Source organism: Vipera berus, assembly GCF_964194415.1.
Source record: "Vipera berus genome assembly, chromosome: Z".
In the NCBI taxonomy this organism is placed as follows: Eukaryota; Metazoa; Chordata; class Lepidosauria; order Squamata; family Viperidae; genus Vipera; species Vipera berus.
Window position 1 is genome coordinate 88,905,739 of NC_138205.1, and position 19,627 is coordinate 88,925,365.

At 35.3% G+C, this 19,627-nt stretch overlaps 1 protein-coding gene across 4 annotated transcripts in view; it reads left to right on the forward strand.

Moving 5' to 3' along the window:
* The window catches only part of SATB1 (SATB homeobox 1), a 115,181-nt gene extending 110,727 nt beyond the window's left edge, over positions 1-4,454 (forward strand). For all 4 annotated transcript variants that reach the window (XM_081345411.1, XM_081345410.1, XM_081345409.1 and 1 more), the window contains one exon: positions 2,814-4,454. In XM_081345411.1, coding sequence (XP_081201537.1) covers positions 2,814-3,311 — 498 coding nt within the window. In that variant the 3' untranslated portion in view covers positions 3,312-4,454. The remainder of the gene's footprint in view (positions 1-2,813) is intronic.
* Positions 4,455-19,627: the final 15,173 nt, after the last annotated feature.

The following is a 19,627-nucleotide window of genomic DNA, read 5'->3' on the forward strand; positions in this document are numbered from 1 at the left end:
ATTGAAAAATCTTCTGATAAAATCTAAAACAGCATTTGCTTCTTAGCTGTTATTTTATACCACTAACTCATATTTAGCTTTGGACCAGAACTAATATTCCAGAATTATTTTCATATTTGGCATTAACTGAGCCAAGTATGTCCTCCACACCTCTATGTTTAACATTTATTTCCTAATTGAAAAAACTTTGAATTTGCCTTAATTTTGCCTTAATTTTTCAACTTATTTCTCCTACGTATAAGGATCATTTTGAATTTTGTTTCTCTAGTTTAATGTACTTGGTGTCTCACTCAGTGATGGGTCATCTGTATATTTGAGTATTTATCTTTACCTCTTCTTCTGTATTGTAAACAAAAAATTCCGAAGAGTACCAATCCAAAATCTAAAATACTTTGAGAAGACACTGTTGATGAGCACTCTTTCAGTATAGCTTTCAAAATGACTGTGAGTCCACATCACATATAACCCAGTCCTAGGTTATCAATCAGAATATTTTGTTACAGTTTATCAAACATCTTGATGAAGTTAATATACCTCTGTATCATTCTGATAGTATCCAATAATATGAAACAAGATTAGTCTAGGACTTTTTTTCTTGACAAATTCATGCTGATTTTTAGTAATGACTGCAATTTTTTTCCAAAGCATTAAAAGATTGGTTATGATCTGATACACAATGGTCCCCAGTAAGGATGTAAGACCAAGTTCTCTATAGTTCCTCACATTACAGAATAACAGAGTTGGAAGGGACTTGGAGGCTTCTAGTCCAATCCTCTGTTAAAGCAGGAAACCTTCTACCATTCTGGACAAATGGTTGTTCAATCACTTCTTAAAGCCTCCAGTGATGGAGCACTCACAACATCTGGAGGCAAGCCATTCCACTAATCATTCTCACTGACAGGAAATTTGTCTTAAATTCCATGTCAGATTTCTGTTAAGCTTCCATTCATTTCTTCTTGTCTTGCCTCAGGTACATTGAAGAATAGGTTAACCCCCACCCTGAAAAACTCCTTTGTTAGACTAGACATTCTCAGTTTCTGCAACCATTCATTGTATAATTTAGCTTCCAGTCCCCTAATATCTTTGTTGCTCTTCTCTGCACTCTTTCTAGAGTCTCAATATCTTTTTTTGTCTCATGCTGACCAAAACTGGATACGGTATTCCAAGTATAGTCTTACCAGTGAAGTATAAAATAGTACTAACACTTCATATGATCTTGATAGTATCCCTCTCTTGATATAACCTAGAACTGCATTGATTTTTATGGTGCCTGCAACATGTTGCTGGTTCATATTCAAGGGATTGTCCTCTAGGAATGCTAGATCTCTCTCACAGTTATGCCATTGAGGCAGGTACCATCTATTCTATATTTGTGCATTTGGTTTTTCTTGCCAAAAGTAAGTGTAAAACCTTACTTTTCTCACCACTGAATTGCATTGTGTTGAATAAGGCCTTTTTGTTGATAGGACATTTTGTCGGATAAGGATGCCCTCATTCCTCTTTTAAAATAATGTGACTCCATCCAATCATCTGGAATTCCTTGTTGGAATCAGATGACATTTTCAAGCAATACTGCTACTTCATTGGAAAATATATAGGCAGTCCTCAATTTAAATTTCATTTAACGCTGGTTCAAAGTTATAATGATGCTGAAAAAAGGGACTTACAATGTCCTCAAAATTGGAACTGTTGTACCACCCTCACAATCGTGATAATGATTTGGACACTTGGCAACCAGTGTTCATTAAAAACAATTGCAACATCTTGTGGATGAGTGACCCCAATTTGCAACCTTCCCAGCCAGCTTCCAACAAGCAAAGTCAATGAGGGAAGCCAAATTTATTTCATGGTCATGTAATTCACTTGTTGACAATGTGATTTGCTTAATTACTGCAGTGATTCACTTAACAGCCAGAATAAAAATGGCCATATAGTTGAGTCCAGTCATTTGATGACCCCCATTTCTTTACTAATCTACTACAAACACACTGCAATATATAATAGGTAAGAACCGTAATTAAAAAATCAAGCATGATATACAGACTCACATACTTTTCTCAAACTCCTTTCCCTTTTTAAACCTAAATCTCCCCTGATTCATGCGTATAAGTATAGTGTGACAAAATAGTTTAGATGAGGTTCAGTACAAATGGTGAAATGTGTCAGTACTCTTCTGTATTGCACATACTTACACTTTGATCTACTAGAATGAAGGTGCTGTTTTTTATTATTCAAACATTTAAAGTGCCTTGAACTTTTTATGTCAAAGTAAATAGCATGCATAGATATTTTATTATAATACAGTGGTTAATATTGATTTTAAAGGACTGATAATGTTTAATTAACCATCATTAGCATTAACATTTTTATCATGTGCTACCTGTATTTATTACTAAAGACTAATACTTTATTAATATTAACATAGCATTACTAATTTAATAGTATTAATCAGTATAGTATTAATACTACTCTAATAGTATTAAATGGTATTAATGCTATTAATTTAGTATTGATATTACTATTAATATCAGTAATATTACTACTTAATATTAATTAGTAATATTACTACTTAATATTAATTAGTAATATTATATTATGGACTATATAAATCAGGAAAGACAAATTTATGCAAAAAAGAAAAAAAGAAAGATGATGAAAGTGAAATCAGAAGGGCTAAGCATACCCAGAGGCATTCTATTGCAAATCAAACAGTGTTACAGTTGTTTCTAAATAATATAGGTGAAAACAATTTTTTTTAACATAAGTGTCTTTCTCAATTTGTGTTCTTAACTTTTTCTTTCATTGTCTATCAGCAACAGCAGCAGCAGCCCCAGCAACAGCCATCCCAGCAGCAGGCCCAGCAACAGCCCCCACCTCCAGGTCCCAGATTACCCCCAAGACAGCCAACAGTAGCATCACCAGCTGAATCTGAGGATGAAAATCGTCAGAAGAATCGTCCACGAACAAAAATTTCCGTAGAAGCTCTGGGCATTCTTCAGAGTTTTATCCAAGATGTAGGCCTGTATCCAGATGAAGAAGCAATCCAGACTCTGTCAGCCCAGCTCGACCTACCGAAATACACCATTATCAAGTTCTTTCAGAACCAGCGATACTATGTCAAACACCATGGAAAGCTGAAAGATAACTCAGGCTTAGAAGTAGATGTGGCAGAATATAAGGAAGATGAGTTACTTAAGGATTTGGAAGAGAGTGTCCAAGACAAAAGTACGAACACACTTTTTTCAGTTAAATTAGAAGATGAGTTATCAGTAGAAGGGAACACTGACTGTAACACTGTATTGAAAGACTGATAAAAAATAGTATTTATTCAACAGCATCTCTGCTTACTAATAAAAAGAAAAATCCATCCTGTATACTGTCATCAACCTCTTTTGTCATTGTTTGGCCTATGAATCTTCCAAAACTTGCACAAAAGTTGAAAAAAAAGGAAAATACAGACTGCACTAGATATTTTACAAACTGCTTCAGTGATAGAAATGAAGCATTGAAGATTGTTTCATATCAATTTGTGTTCACTGGGTACATCAACATGTATCCAATAAGCATGATATCTGTGGGTTGTTTTTCTTCTTATTGTTGTTATTATTCTAGAGCTTTCAGACAAGCATTACTTTGTGACTTACTGTTTTTATTTTTTCCCAGTTATTGTTAACACTCCACACTTGATCTATGAAAGCTTAACATTTATTTAAGTAAAAGATAAAAGAAGAGTTAATTACTCTTGCTCTATTGTATGTTACAAAAGAACTATAGACTGTGAAATGCAGTTTAAAGTTCACATATGCCAACAAATGCCTTGTATTATATGGCACTGCCGTAACTCAGATTTTTTTTCAAAAGTAAGAAGTCACTGTATCTTTTTCATTTTCATTTGTTATATGAATTTTTGAAAACAAAATGTGAATCATGGTTTTTCCCATTATTTATTTGTAGATCTTTAAATATCATATTGTAATTAATTTTAGAAGTTTCCGTTAAATGTAATATTGCTTCTCTTGTTACCATATTGGGTTTTTTTTTCTATTTATAAGTGTATTTTGATGGGCAGTAAAACAAAGTGTCTTAAAAGTTTTAAATAGAAAAAAATGTGCTTTACACAGTTGCCTATAAAAAGTGCTCTATGTTATCCAAGCAATTCATACTATAAGCTTCACTCTTATTGTTGTATGCAATTTTTACTATCATGCAAATAAGCTTAGGTAAATCAAACTAATAGATCACCTTAGAAACTTATGCAATTAATGTGAAAATAATTGATGTTTGCAATGTGTCTTCCTTTGGTTTACAATCAATTTTAAAGCTACAGCTGTATAAATTTTCTGTATAAAGGTGTATTTCTTTTTTATGAGTTTATTGCTATGAAAACACCAGTTATTTTGTTACAGCTGGCTGTTTTTATAAGTGTATCACAATTTTCTTTATGCAGAAATGTTCTGACTAGGAGTGGTTATTGACTGTAACTACACAATTAAAATTGTTTGTATGGTATGATATGATAGGTTGTGTGTGCATTTGTGTATCTTATAGAAAAACACCAAAAAGTGTGTTGGACTTTTTATTAATTATCTTAAAAGATCATTTTCAATCACCTTAACAACAACTTATATTCTGGATTTTTAATTATCCCAAACTATGAAACTGAAAAGATGCATTTCAGAAACTCAAGTTTTACTGTAAAAATCATAACCTGTCTCGACTTGGTTTTAAAAGTTGCCTGGGAGACAAAGATAGCAGGATGTTATTGAGTCAAAAGGCTATCAGGCAAAAACATATTTACGGTTCCTGGCAGTAATGCACTTATAATGAATGCAGCTGGTTTTGTTTTACAATATTTAAATTTATGATAACACTGATTCTTACACTAACATATACACATTTTAAGATAACCATTAGGAGGAAGGATATACAGTTCTTTGCTAGGTAAGATTTTATTTAATAAACTTTAATAATGATGTTGATAAAAAAAATTATAGGGTTTTGATTTCATGTTTCATGTTCAGGCTTGTAAAAGCTGATGTGATGATGCAAAACTACTAAGGGATGTATGACTTAAAAAAAATAAAAGCATATTAAGTCTTCATAAATTCCATTAAAACATTTAAATGGAAATTTAAAGCAATTATATTTCAAGGCTCATAATTATTACTGTGTTTATGACTACAATAATTCTTGAAGAAGTTATGTTTTTAGACTGTATACTATATTTTATAAAAGATAAGTAGTTTCCACTGCTGTTGAAACTTATTTCCAATTTACTAATTGCACTGGATTACAACTCCTACGATGTATGGCCAGCAAATTCAAATGCTTGAGCATTACATCGTGGAGAACTAGCTTAGTGTTACTAAAACAAACAACACAAAATGTCATATTAATATATTCTCCGATTTTTGACTGCCAGTACAGCTAACAGAAATGGCAAACCTCTATATGCTTTAGATGAACTACAATTTAATGTGTCACCCAGTTCTTAAACTGTGTTTGATCTTAACCATGTTTTGTTCAAACCAATTGATATCTTTTGCCAATCAAGATGAATCAGTTTGATACTGGAATGATAAGACAAATCATAAAACAAGGAAAATACATTTACAGTTGCATGTATTTTTGGCAACTTGACTGTGATAATTAAGAGATTTAATTAAGTCTATGAAGAAAAAGCTGCTAAGTAAGAAGGCTAGTTTTAGTTGTTTTTAGGAATTAGCTTCACATATATCTATATATAAGAAGTATGAATGGGAACACAATTCACCAAACTAAGTGTCTTGCTGGTTATTTGTATCAAAATGCCCCACTTATAATGCTATTTGGATGCATTCTGAGGCAACAAAAGTCAAAATGGATTGAGTGATTTGTTTGAACACATTTCAAAATCACAAGTGTCTATATTTTTTTTCCTTTGGCTAATTTTAGGCCACGACTGTTTGCATGGATTTCCATTTCATTTTCTCATACACTCCTAAGGTGAAAAATTAAGCATAGGTTTGTCTGGAGTTCCCATTGTTTCTGCAATCCACAAGTCAATCCAGTCCCAAAGCTTTAAACAAGTGGAACATCTGAAAGAATGATTCTTGAAGTGACAAAGTTTTCTTCATGCTTGTTTTCTTTTGAGATGTAAACATTTGAAAATATTTTTTGACTTCAAAAGATTTCTCATATCCTTAGAACAATTATGCACACCAATTGCCAAGTGCCTGAAATACAATCACATGTTCATGGGCTTGGGGTAGTAGTAGTAACTGCAAAAATAGATCATAAGTAGCCTTTTAAAAGTCCATCTTAATTTCAAATGGTCAGTAAACAAGCGGTCCTAAATTAAAAACTACTTGTACTTCCTTCCTCCACTTTGTGTCTCTAATGGTCAATAATTTGCCATAAAATTTTAGCATTACAGTTTGGCGGGGGGATGCTGGGAACCATTACAACATGAGGAAGGGGGTATATTCTGCAAGTTCTTTTAAGGCTGAAGGAAATGTTCTATGACTCCAAAAAAAAATCACACTGTTTGAAAACTAGTTATTAGTGCTGTGCTCTTATATAAATTGGTTGGAGGCCTCATTTATGACAATGTATTTAAGGTAAAACAAAGGTTGCATTGAACAATAAAATAAAATTATGTGTTTAATACTGACAAGACAGATCTCCTACAAAACAAATTTCAGTTCATATTTTTTTTTCTCATTTATGCCCTCGCCGTGATGTCCCGGTGCCTGGAGGCGGTCCAGGTCTGGATGGGGAGAAACAGGCTTCGTCTCAATCCCGCCAAGACTGAGTGGCTGTGCATATCGGCATCTCGGGTCAACCAGACTATTCCATCTCTAACGATGGGGGGTGAGGTGTTACCCCCCGTTGATAGGGCTCGCAACTTGGGCGTCCTCCTGGATTCATGACTCAATTTTGAAGACCATATAGGAGCCATGACCAGGGGGGCTTTTGCCCAGGGTCGCCTGTTGTGCCAGTTGCGACCCTATCTGGACCGAGATGCCCTACACACAGTCACTCATGGGCTCATGACCTCCCGTTTAGACTACTGCAACGCTCTCTACATGGGCCTGCCCTTGAGGACCACCCGGAGGCTTCAGCTGGTGCAGAATGCGGCCGCGCGAGTTGTGATGGGGGTTTCTCGATACTCCCATGTAACACCTCTACTCTGCAAGCTGCATTGGCTCCCGGTTGCCCTCCGGGTGAGATTCAAGGTGCTGGTGATGACCTATAAAGCCCTAAATGGCTTGGGTCCGGGTTATCTGAGGGAACACTTGCTGCTGGCATCAAGCACACATCAATCACTATAATCCACAGATGTGGATGCAGCGTCTGGCTTCAGCTGGTGCAGAATGCGGTGATCTTGGGTAGTGTCAGGGCTTTTTTTCTCATAGAATGCTCAGAACGGCGTTCCACCACCTTTTTTGGATGGAACCTTGTAGGGTAGGCAAGGCGGGTTGTATGACATGTGTGAGTTCCGGCACCTTTTTCTTTTACAAAAAAAGCTCTGGGTAGTGTCCAACGTGAGCAGAATCTTCAAATTGCTCGCAACTTGGGCGTCCTCCTGGATTTATGACTCAATTTTGAAGACCATATAGGAGCCGTGACCAGGGGGGCTTTTGCCCAGGTTCGCCTGGTGCGCCAGTTGCGACCCTATCTGGACCGAGATGCCCTACACACAGTCACTCATGGGCTCATGACCTCCCGTTTAGACTACTGCAACGCTCTCTACATGGGCCTGCCCTTGAGGACCACCCGGAGGCTTCAGCTGGTGCAGAATGCGGCCGCGCGAGTTGTGATGGGGGTTTCCCGATACTCCCATGTAACACCTCTACTCTGCGAGCTGCATTGGCTTCCGGTTGCCCTCCGGGTGAGATTCAAGGTGCTGGTGATGACCTATAAAGCCCTAAATGGCTTGGGTCCGGGATATCTGAGGGAACACCTGCTGCCGGCATCAAGTTCCCTTCGTCCAGTGTGCTCCCACAGGGAGGGTCTTCTCAGGGTGCCACTGGTAAGAGATTGCCGGCGGGTAACACCCAGGGATAGGGCCTTCTCAGTGGGGGCGCCTGCCCTTTGGAACCAGCTGCCAGTGGAGCTGAGGACTGCCCCCAACCTCCGTTCATTCCGCCGGGGCCTGAAGACCTGGCTCTTCGAGCTCTCTGGCCCAGGCTGAGGATTAATCTTATTTTAACTGGGGTTTTATTTATGCAAGGACAAATATAATTTTTTTAAAAATTTGTTTTTAACTTTTGTATCTTGGTTTTTTAATCACCCTGTAAACCGCCCTGAGTCCTTCGGGAAAGGGCGGTATATAAATGTAATAAAATAAATAAATAAATAAATAAATAAATAAATAAATAAATAAATAAATAAATAAATAAATAAATAAATAACTGTAGTCTATGACATCCAGGAGGAGAGAACTCCAGCTTTAAATAATTTAGAGGGGAGGGAGAGACAGATGACAGCTTAGCCAATTGTGATTGGTAAAAAACATTGCATAACACTTCAGTTAGTGGTTGACAGCCTCAAATAGAACAGAAATATTCTGTCTTGAAGGTCTGAAGGGCAAGACTTCTGTTTCTGCACTGTATTATTTGATTCAGTTTTTCAACAATTAAAATAGCAGTGACAGTTTATAAACACATTGTCAGTACAAATGTTAAATCTTTAAATTATTACTGATTTAATTTTGTCATAATACAAGTAGGTTTTAACTTTTGGCCTTCTATCGTGTTATTTCAAAAGGGTTGCATCATGTTAGATTTAACTTGAGAATATTGTCCAATGGCTGGAATCCAAATATGTTCTTGATTCCCCCACCCCTAACCTTACAGCTCTACAAAGTGGTTTTTTTTAAAAAAAAATATCCTTAGTTTAAAAAAAAGTTTACCAAGAGGTGATAAAAAAAATTTAGTATAAAATAAAATGCAATTACTTAATCAAAATTTGGACTTATGTGAAATGCTCTAAATTAAAATTCTGACCAATTTCTTACTGGACAAAATTCCCAAGTGGTTTTTTTTAAATCATTTTTATTGCTTTTAAAATAATAGGGAAAAATTAAAAGGAACAAAAGACAAAAATACATTAAAATGCTTAAGAAATGCTTTAAAAAGACGGAAAAAACTGAACAAAAAAATAAAGTACAATATGCTGTCACAGTAAACAGTTACAGTTCAATATATAATTACCTAATTCAAACATTATATAAGTGTATGTTTGTGTATGTGTATGTATTACACTTACTATCTTGCTTTTTTAGCCTGTATTTTGTATAAACAAGTCCCATAGTTTTCTAATTTGATATTACTGTTTCTGGAGATAGAAGGGAAGGGAAGCGAAGGGAAGGGAAGGGAAGGAAGAATTTTTCATGCTCAATGCCAGATTCTCATAAAGAAACTTAATGAGGAAGCTGCCAGGAAGTCAGAAGTCACTCTCACTCTTCCTGCATTTTTGCTCACCCTTGGTTCTTCTTTTTCTCTGTATAAGAAAATAACTCTGAAAGAATGACCCAGTGGTGCACAAGTTGTTTAGTGAACTATTAAATTCAGGAAAGGGTTTTACCAGTTTGGTAACAGAACCGATTTATTCTGTTACTTAAGATCTAAGAACCAAGAGACCACGAGTTCCAGTCCTGTCTTAATCATGAAAAACTTTGGGCCAATCACTCTCTATCAGCACAACCCATTTCACAGGTTTATTGTTGTGAGGAAAATAGGAAGAGTATTAGCTATATTTTCCACCTTGAGTTATTTATAAACATTAATAAAGATGGCATAAAAATAAATAAATTAGTATTGAATCACAAATGCTGTTATGACAAGAAGAACCAACTCACTAATGTGTTGATGGGTGTATATTAACATAAAAATGGAGTAATAGGCAGAGAAAAAAAATATGACCATGTATATGACATTTATGTGACATGTTTGGTATTGCTGAGTTGCCAGTACTTAACATCTAATTCCTTACCACAGTCTAACCAAAGAAGGATTGTACCTTCTACCTTGTAAAGCATTGCTTAGTTACTGGAAAGAATATGATTACAAGCCCACATGTATACTGAAATTTCCAGTGTGAGGGGCGGAGGGGTTATTCAAAAGCAGATACATAGTCTTCACATTTGGAGAGAGTTTTCCAAGTAAACTATAGGTGATCTTGGGTAGTGTCAGGGCTTTTTTTGTCATAGAATGCTCAGAACGGAGTTCCACCACCTTTTTTGGATGGAACCTTGTAGGGTAGGCAAGGCGGGTTGTATGACATGTGTGAGTTCCGGCACCTTTTTCTTTTACAAAAAAAGCTCTGGGTAGTGTCCAACGTGAGCAGAATCTTCAAATTGCTGGGTTTTTTTACCTCCCCATTTCCAGGATGAAATAGTGAAAAACAAGTCTCCAAAGATGAGAAGAATGAATCAAATTTTCTTGTTAGCCTTCCACACAACAAGAAGTGAGATGTTCTTGAGAGTGCAAGGGTTCTCAAAGTGGTAGACTAGTAGCAGTTTTAGGTTCAGGTCACCAGAAACATTGCCATTTAGAACCACAGATGATGATGATCATCATGATCATGATCATGATCACAATCATGATGATGATGATGATGATGATGATGATCATGATGATCATGATTATGATCATGATCATGATATCTATTCAGTCATGTCTGACCCTTGGCAATTCTATGGGCCAGGTCTCTCCACATCTTTCGATCTTTCACTTGAACCACAGCCTATCCTTTGTAGCTTTGAAGCCTAGCATCATCATCTTCTTGCTGGTAAACTGCCTAGCATTTTCTTCCAATAAAGCCCTATTTATCCACAGTGGATATTTCCATGTACTGAAATTGAAGGAGAAGGTGCAGCATAACCAGATTTGCAAGATTATAGCTAATCTTAATAAAATAGTTTTAGCCTTCTTATGAAGGCTAAATTTCCTAGTCTACTTTACCTAGTGGGTTTGACAGGTCATTTAGCAGTTGAATCCAGTATGAGAGATAAATTTCATATTTCTGCTAGGTCGGCAATTGAAGTTCTTTAACAACTCTCAGATGGGTATATCATGATGTTGCTAGGTAATTCCTCAAGAAATCATAGAATATCTTCTTTTATTACTTCCACTTACTGTGTCAAATCCAAATTACAATTTTTCATTGACAAGTATGGAAAATATAGTATTAGTCCACAACATTTGCCTGTCAGTCTAGAACACAATATCAGAATCATCTTCTAGGATTAAATCTAAACTTACCTCCCTTCTGATTGTCCTAAAGACAGATTGTTCAAGGGACAATTTAGACTATTTGGTATTGAATTTTTTTCTTGACTTAATCAGAATGTACCATAATAACTGAAGTCACTTATTATTAAAACAACTACGCCTTTATCTGCCTCCCTCATTTCTTGCGCCATATAAAGATCCACCTGGCTTTTTGATCAGATAGTGATAGCATATTACTAAATCTAATTTACCTTTGTGGCCTGATATTACTACCCATTGCAGTTCAGTGGGAAAATCCAGTCTTCCAATATTTGTCAGTATACTATTGTCTTTATATTGTCATCTCTCCCACGTAAACTATCCTTTCTGTAGAGGTTGTAATAAGAAATAACTATTCATTCTACTCCATCATGTTTTTGGTATACCATTGTATCTATATACTTGATCATAATCAAGTCTAAATCCCTAAACACTGGAACTATTCTAACATTGTCCCAGTTTTCAAGAAAGGTACAGCACAGATCACTCTAACTACCATCTAATTAGTGTCCTAAGCATTTTCAATAAATTATATGCACACTTTGTTTTATGAGTTTCTAGATTGGCCACAACATGAAAAATTTATATTTAACAAACAAGCAGTCTTTAAGGACAGCAAGTCAATGATGGACTAAAGTGTTATAGAATATTACACTTTTTAGCAAAAAGATGCAGGCATGATTATTACCATTATCTATATATCGCATTCATTGAGTTAATATCAGCCTTTAATTCACTTCTTGGGGAAGAATCTAGTAGAAATTACTAGAATTAACATTTCCAGCAGCTAGGGGATATAGTTTTGTACATCTTAGCTAATCGAGCTAGAGGGAGATGCCACCGGTAGAACATTTTATATGAATTTTCTTTATAAGCTGAGGCCAGCATCCAATATCTCAGGGGCTACCACAAAGAAGAGGGAGTCAAGCTATTCTCCAAAGCACCTGAAAGCAGGACAAGAAGCAACGGATGGAAACTAGTCAAGGAGAGAAGCAACCTAGAAGTAAGGAGAAACTTCCTGACAGTTAGAACAATTAACCAGTGGAACAACCTGCCTCCAGAGGTGGTGAATGCTCCAACACTAGAAGTTTTTAAGAAGAGACTGGACAGCCATTTGCCTGAAATGGTATAGGGTTTCCTGCCTGAGCAGGGGGTTGGACTAGATGACCTCCAAGGTCCCTTCCAACTTTATATTATTATTATTATTATTATTATTATTATTATTATTATTATTATTATTATTATTATTATTATTATTATTATTATTATTATTATTATTATCTTTTTATTTCTATCCCAGAGAGTTTTCCATATATCAAGATCGATACCGTGTCCCAAATTTTTAACCCATATCAGCATTGGTTCTTTAACTTGTTCCTCAATCATTTTATACCCCAACAGCAGACTGCACAATTTCCTTATTTGTTTCTCATCTGGCCCCAGTAAGATTTTATCCAATGCAGTTTCTTGAATATTTATCCCCCACTCTTTCTTATCTTTCCCATATCGTGTTTGTATCTGTAAGTAAGCCCACCATTCCAAATGGAGCTTATAAAAATCTTCTGCCTTGTCTATCTAATCTAATCTATACCTTCTATCTTGCCACATGACTAAGATGCCTTCTGGAGTTAGCTATCTAAAGTTCACATTGTATCTAATCAGTTTCGATGTCAAAAATTGGTACCCTCGTCTCAAGTTTCTCATTCTTTTAGGTATTTGTTTGAGAATTACTATTTGTTGTCCTCCATAATCTAGTGGCACCTCTCTTGATCTATGTAGTAGTTCACCCCAGGAAATGTACTTCTTTTGGAAGATTATGTCTCCTCGCATAATTAGTTTAGACCCTATATGTCTCATCTATTTCTGCCAACATTTCATCTTTTCCTATGCCTAATGCTTTCGCCATTAAGTCCGCCATCATGTCTGGCAAGTCTTCACCTTTTTTTTCCTTAACATTTTGAAAGTGCAGATAGTGGGCGGTTTTCTCCACTTCCAGGAAGATCACTGTTGTTTCGAGCTCTCTGTTTGCCTGGATTAAAGTTTCACTTAAGTCCTCTACTTTCTTCTCCTCCTTCTCTATTCTTACTTCCATTTCCTGTAATCTTTGCTCATTTTTTATTAATTGTTGTTGAATCACCTCAAATTTACCGTCAATTGCTTGTATTTTTTCCTTGAGCTCACCAGTATCATATCTCACTTGGCCTATCTCTTTCTTTATTTCTTTTTTCATCTCTTCATGGTTCCTAGTCATAGCTTCCTGCATATTTTGCAAAAGTGCTTGTACATTTTAAGGGAGTTTGACCTTTCCCTTTGTAGCATGTTGTCAATGGACTTCTGACTAGAAGGGCTTGAGGACATCCCTAAACCCTGTGGCACTGCCCTCTTTCCAGCGCTGATCTTCGTTAAGTTCAGTATGCTTGTCATATTTAACCAGATTTTTATAAAAATACTCTTTATGGGGTATTTCCATCTTCTTTTCTCCCCTCTATCTCCCTCCACCACAACCTCCTTATCTATTTCCTAATTTGGGGCAGATATGTCAAAATCAACAGCCACCCTATCCTCTATCTCTACCCTATTGTAACTCATATAATATTGATAAATTCAACCAAACCCCTAAGACATTACTCAGTTAATATCACTCTTTAAAAATACTTGATTCCTTTAACCTTAAATCTTTATCAATATATCAATTAAATATACATATATATATATAACAGTCTCACTATCCGAACTGCAGTCCTAAAGTTGCTGTGTCACTTTCTCCATCTTGGATCCATTATACTCCCATGTGTTATAAGTCAAAAGTTCAAAGTTTGTCCAAACAATTCACTTTCCTTCTACTTATAGTCCACACTCGTTTATCCAAAAATTCAGTCTCCAAGACTCAAAAACTTGTCTTTTCCCATTACCTTTCTGTCCGTTCGCCTGGTCTCATGGCTAGTTTACGATCTTCTAACTTCCTGGGTTCCTCTTCTTGTCGCTCTCGCCTTGCCACCTTATCCTTCGTCACTTCTCTCGCCACTTGCTCCCTCTCGGTAAGGCACCCTCTTCTAACCAGCATCTATTTCAAAAGCACACCCTTTCACTTTTTAAAATATAAAATCTTTGAATTACATTTCATCAGATCTGATACACTGTTGTTCCACTAGGTTGATGCTAGTTCCGTCCCTCTGTCAGGTCTTCCTGTCAGCCATTACTGGCCTCCTTCTCCCCAGTCCACTTGCATTGGGTTTTCTCTGGATCTCCAACATGGGCCGCCACTCATGTAGGTTCTCTGGGATGCCTGCAACTTCAGCTGTCCCTCCAGGACCTCCTGTGGCTCTGAGCAGCCCCTGCGGACACTGGGTGAGAGGCTGTGCAATACAGAGAAGCCCATTCACACAGCCGCCTGCTCTGACAGCTGGCCCCGCTCCCTCCAAAAATTTTCTATTCTTTTTAACCATATTCAAACAAATGTTTAATCTTTAAATATTGCATCTAAGAAATCCAATCATCTAATCTTTTAAATCTATTCAAAACATTTTTATCAATTGAAATTTTCTCAGAATCAGTTACATTTAAGTATCTAAAACATTTCCCTCATTTAAACCATCCCAAAATTTTTATATTTCTCATATCATAAAAAATATGTTATTTGAGGGGCCCATCCCTCTTAAACTAAAATTTATTTATATACTGAATTTTTCTATTTTCTTAAGCATATTCAAACAAGTGTTTAATCTTTAAATATTTCATCTGATAAATCCAATCATCTAATCTCTTAATTTTAATTTTAGCCTTTTTTTTGCCAAACGTCTTTCCTAATCAGTATGCTCCACTGGACCAGAAGGTCTTCCAATAGTCTTGTATATATTATTGTAGGTGCAAGAGACAAGTCAAGTAAGATGTTTTTGTAGGAATGTTTTGCCCCTTTGTATTCATTGAAGATCTTTTTCTTTCTTTCTCTCTTAATTTTTCTTATTATTTTTTATCTCTCAAGTTGTTATAGTTCTCTTGACAGCTCTATAATCCATTTTTTCAAATCTTTTTCTTGTCCTCAGATTTATTTTGCAATCTTGAAGTGTAATCTTTTCCATGTCCAATATTTCCTGCAAGTTTTTCTCTGCTTGGGCTAAGTCATAATTGCTTCCATTGTTGGGTTCCCTCTTTAAATCTCTTTCCTCTGGTTTATGTTCAGTTGTCTGCTTTATTTGATCACTCTCTTTTTTTATTTTCTGAGGTTTTTTGTTGTGAGGTTAAATTGAAAATGTGTTCATTTATATTTTCAAAGTTGTTTTTAATTTCCTCGTGGTTTGAAGTCATTGTCATTTGTATTAGTTGCAATATAGCATACATTTCCTCCTGGAAAGTATTTGTTTTTCCTTGATATGTTCTTTCTGCAGATCTCTGGTGTTCCATGATAGTAAAAAATCAAAGTTTTTCTTTCTCTGCAGACAGCTTTAGTAGTTTTTCTTTCTCTGCAGACAGCTTTAGTGTCACAGTTCAATAGGTATTTATAATTCAGGAAGATCAGGTTTTTCCCCCTAAGGTTTATAGTTCTCACTTTGAAGATAGCCAAAATGTTTTCTTTTCTTTGTTGAAGCTGTTCTCTGTTTAGTTAAAATATTGAAGGTCACAAAAACAAGTTATCTTTTTCTGGGCTTTCTGCCAATTCCTGTATCAGAATAACTACAATTGTATATTTTTATCCACCACTAGATGACAGAACCAGTTCATTTTTCAGTTTTTAAAGAAAGCAATTACTTTCTTCTGTTTTCATCAATAATCTTTTGAGAAGAAAATCTTAACTAATTCCACCAATTTCAAACTTATCCAGATTTAAGTCTTATATTCATTTCATTTCAATATATTTCTGTCCCCCATAAAATTTTAATTCGCTACTTCCATCTGTGGGAGGGTGGAGCAAAAGTCTCCCTCCTTCTTACTTTCAGAGGATTTTTGCTTCTTGGGTTTTTTCCCCAGGAAATCAATTATCAAGTAGAAGAGAAAGAATCAGTATTCTTACCCAGTTCCAAACACATTGTTTATGATCACACTTAAATTAGTGCTTTTTGGCTTCAGCTGGTTGTAGCTTAGGCTAGACTTTGGAGTGAAGCTAGCCTTTCTTCTACTGGTTTCCGGAGGGCTTCACTCAGACAAATGGATTAACTGCCATCTCTCCACAGTCAGAAGAACACCCCTCCTTCTCTTTTGCTTCTACAGGGCAAGTTTAGGCCCATTTAGGGTGCCCAAACAAAAAAGAATTGTCTGTAGGATGAGGGATCCCATGATCCCTCAGCTGCTATGCTACTGCATAAAACCAGATGCCTGATTTGTCTTGTCTTATTGCTTGTGATTTCATCACTGTTATCAGCCACCCACAATTGTGTGCAAGTAGGTGGCAAAGATAGAGATACAGATAGCTGAGAGAGAGAGAGATGGATAGATAGATAGATGATAGATAGATAGATAGATAGATAGATAGATAGATAGATAGATAGAAGAGAGAGAGAGAGAGAGAGAGAGAGAGAGAGAGAGAGAGAGAGAGAGAGAGAGAGAGAAAAGGAGATGGAGTCCTTAATGTTGAATCATTCTCTCAGATATTATAAAGCCCTCAGATATGTACTTAGAATAACCTAAAGCACTTAAATATTATCTATTTCAAACATATTACTTCTCAAACAAAACCCTCTTCACCATGGGTTTACCAGGAAGCAGAGATGCAGTCCACTAGCAGCTATCTGGCATAGCTCTCCAGATCAGATGAATCAGGCCACTAATTCTGGCAGAATATAAAGAAGACATTTTTCACTTCAGCAAATGACCTCTAGTATCCTAGTGTCCTTTTTTTTATAACTTCACTTGCAAATGAAGGTTGCTGTGGTATTGAGAATAACTTGTTTCCTACTGTTGGAGCTTAACATCTTAGGACAGTCACATTTCTTTCAGATGTTTTATGCAGGAAATTTGTCCTTTAACTCCACCAATATATCAGTTTACATCTCATCAGTCACTATTTATAAATGTTTACGTCTGTACACATGCACACACATATGTACTTGCTATGAAGCTTAATGCTTAGTAAGCAGGCTTTTTAATACTCTATTCATGAAGTAATTTTATGGTCCTGCTATTAGTTTTTAATATTTAGCTTTTCTTTTTATTAGTAGTTTTTATTAGTATTCTATTTTCATTTACATTACAGTGAACTCTTTCTTTTAGTATTCCTGATTTTTAAAACTTTTATCCTTTTTAATTTAATCTTGTAACTTTTTATAATAATTGAACAAAATACTGGTCTGTGTCCATAGCAATAAAGATTATGATTACACATTATTACAAAGATAATGATTACAAATTTCACTGATAATATTATCATCATGAAACCTGCAATTAGAAAAGAAAAAAAATTGAATCTTGGCAATAATTTAAAGTAATGGATTTTACTTTTAACTTGTGTATATAATATATCTATTCCAGTTCTTTCACATTACTTCCTTCTCTCACTCTTTTTCTTTTTCTCTGCTACTGACCTAGATCTCAAATAGCTTTGAATTTCATGAAGGAAACTATTCAGTCCCATTCATGTGGTCTTGTGCCACGTTTAATACATTTTCTACACTTTTTTTACTATATTTTCATTTCTATGCTACTTTGGTGTAGCAGCTAAAAGTATTGCACTAGAAGCTAAAAAATAGTGGGTTTTAGTCCTCCCTTAGGACAAAAGCAAACAGGTGACTTTGGACCAGTTCTCTTTCTCAGCCCTAGACTAGGAAATTGGAAAAAAAAATATTTATCTACTAATTCACACTGGACTAGCATGAGTCCATAACCTTCAGTGAAGACGTTTCAACTGTGCAACCAATTGATTCAAGAGAGAAAAATAGAAAAGAGAATGAGATTTGAAAAACAAGGAAATAGCTCTGCCCAGTTTTAATATTCCTGTTCTCTGCCCAAGGGTTGTACACCTGGTGATTTTCAAGGGATAGATTTAAAAGTGATTGTGAAATATATTAACTAACACATGAGAATATACTTAGTTTCATGTGTAGATAAGATAATATGGGCATGCTTTGATGTAGTGAGATGGAACGCATAAACACACCTTCTATTGTTTACTCTGTATATCCTGGAACATGCAAAAATGACTTGCTCTGAATCTTAAACTCTTCTTCAGAATTATTTCTTTAAGCATTGCAAAGTAGAGCATTTTTCATGTCTAAAAGCAAAGCAGAGAAACAGCTGCTTAATCTGGTACTGATGTTTAATACCCTGAATGAAACTGAAATCTTTTGTTTGGAATTGTTCTGATTTTTTGTTTTTGTTTTTTTTTTAATTTCTATACGGCATGATTGTGGTTTATCTCTACAGAGCTTCCTTTTATAAGTTTCTAAATTGCTAAGATCATGACCAACAGCTAGAAATATTGATAATGTATTTATAATATATATTTTAACTTCCTAGTCATTTTAAAGCTATCACTCCTATTGATTAAACCCTAATACAAAATTCACTTAATTTATACTGAAACTGGTATAGCATTACTCATGACCAAATAACAAACCTTGATTGTAAAGGGGTTCATATTTCTAATTCAAAACTAAAATGAAACAAAAAAAACACAGTTACAAGTATTTTCTATAATACACTTCAATCAGGAATACTAAAAGTGGAGTTTCTCAACTGTATGATGTCTGGAAGAGACAAGATGAACCTGTGACACCACTGAAGCTCACTGTATAATTTCTCAAATTCCATTTTGATACTTCACTCTAGAGAAGTAGTTGATAAAAACTCACTGATGGGAGTTTTGAGTATAGTTTTTGAATAAGGTTTATATCCACTGAATTGCCATGCCATCCAGGTTACCCTTAACTAGCAAGATAATCAGAAAATTGTGGGGTATTTTATCAAGTACATTACTAAAATACTATTAAATCTACAGTGTTATCATAATCTATTAAGGAAATTGCCTGATTTTTTTTTAAAAAAATGACCCAAATTATCTGGCAAGATTTGTTTTTGATTAATCTGTGCTGTCATAATTACCACATTATTTTCAAAGGTACTTTCAAATTGATTGCTTTTGTAATATGTTTTGGATCATGCTACATGCAATTTTGAGTAATAAAACTATAACAATAAAGGGCTTATTTTTTCCAAAATTTGATATACTATAGACATAAACCTTGAATAATTACAACTCTGCTGATATAGTGTATTATTAAAACTCTTGTGTCTGTAACCTGGATGAAATAGTGCACCATAGGGTAAAATATTTTCAACCAAAATACCTCAAATGGACTAACTTATAGAATGTGCCCAACATTTAGGACCATGACTACTATTGAACTGAAATTTGGCAAATTGTATAAAACATTTTATGA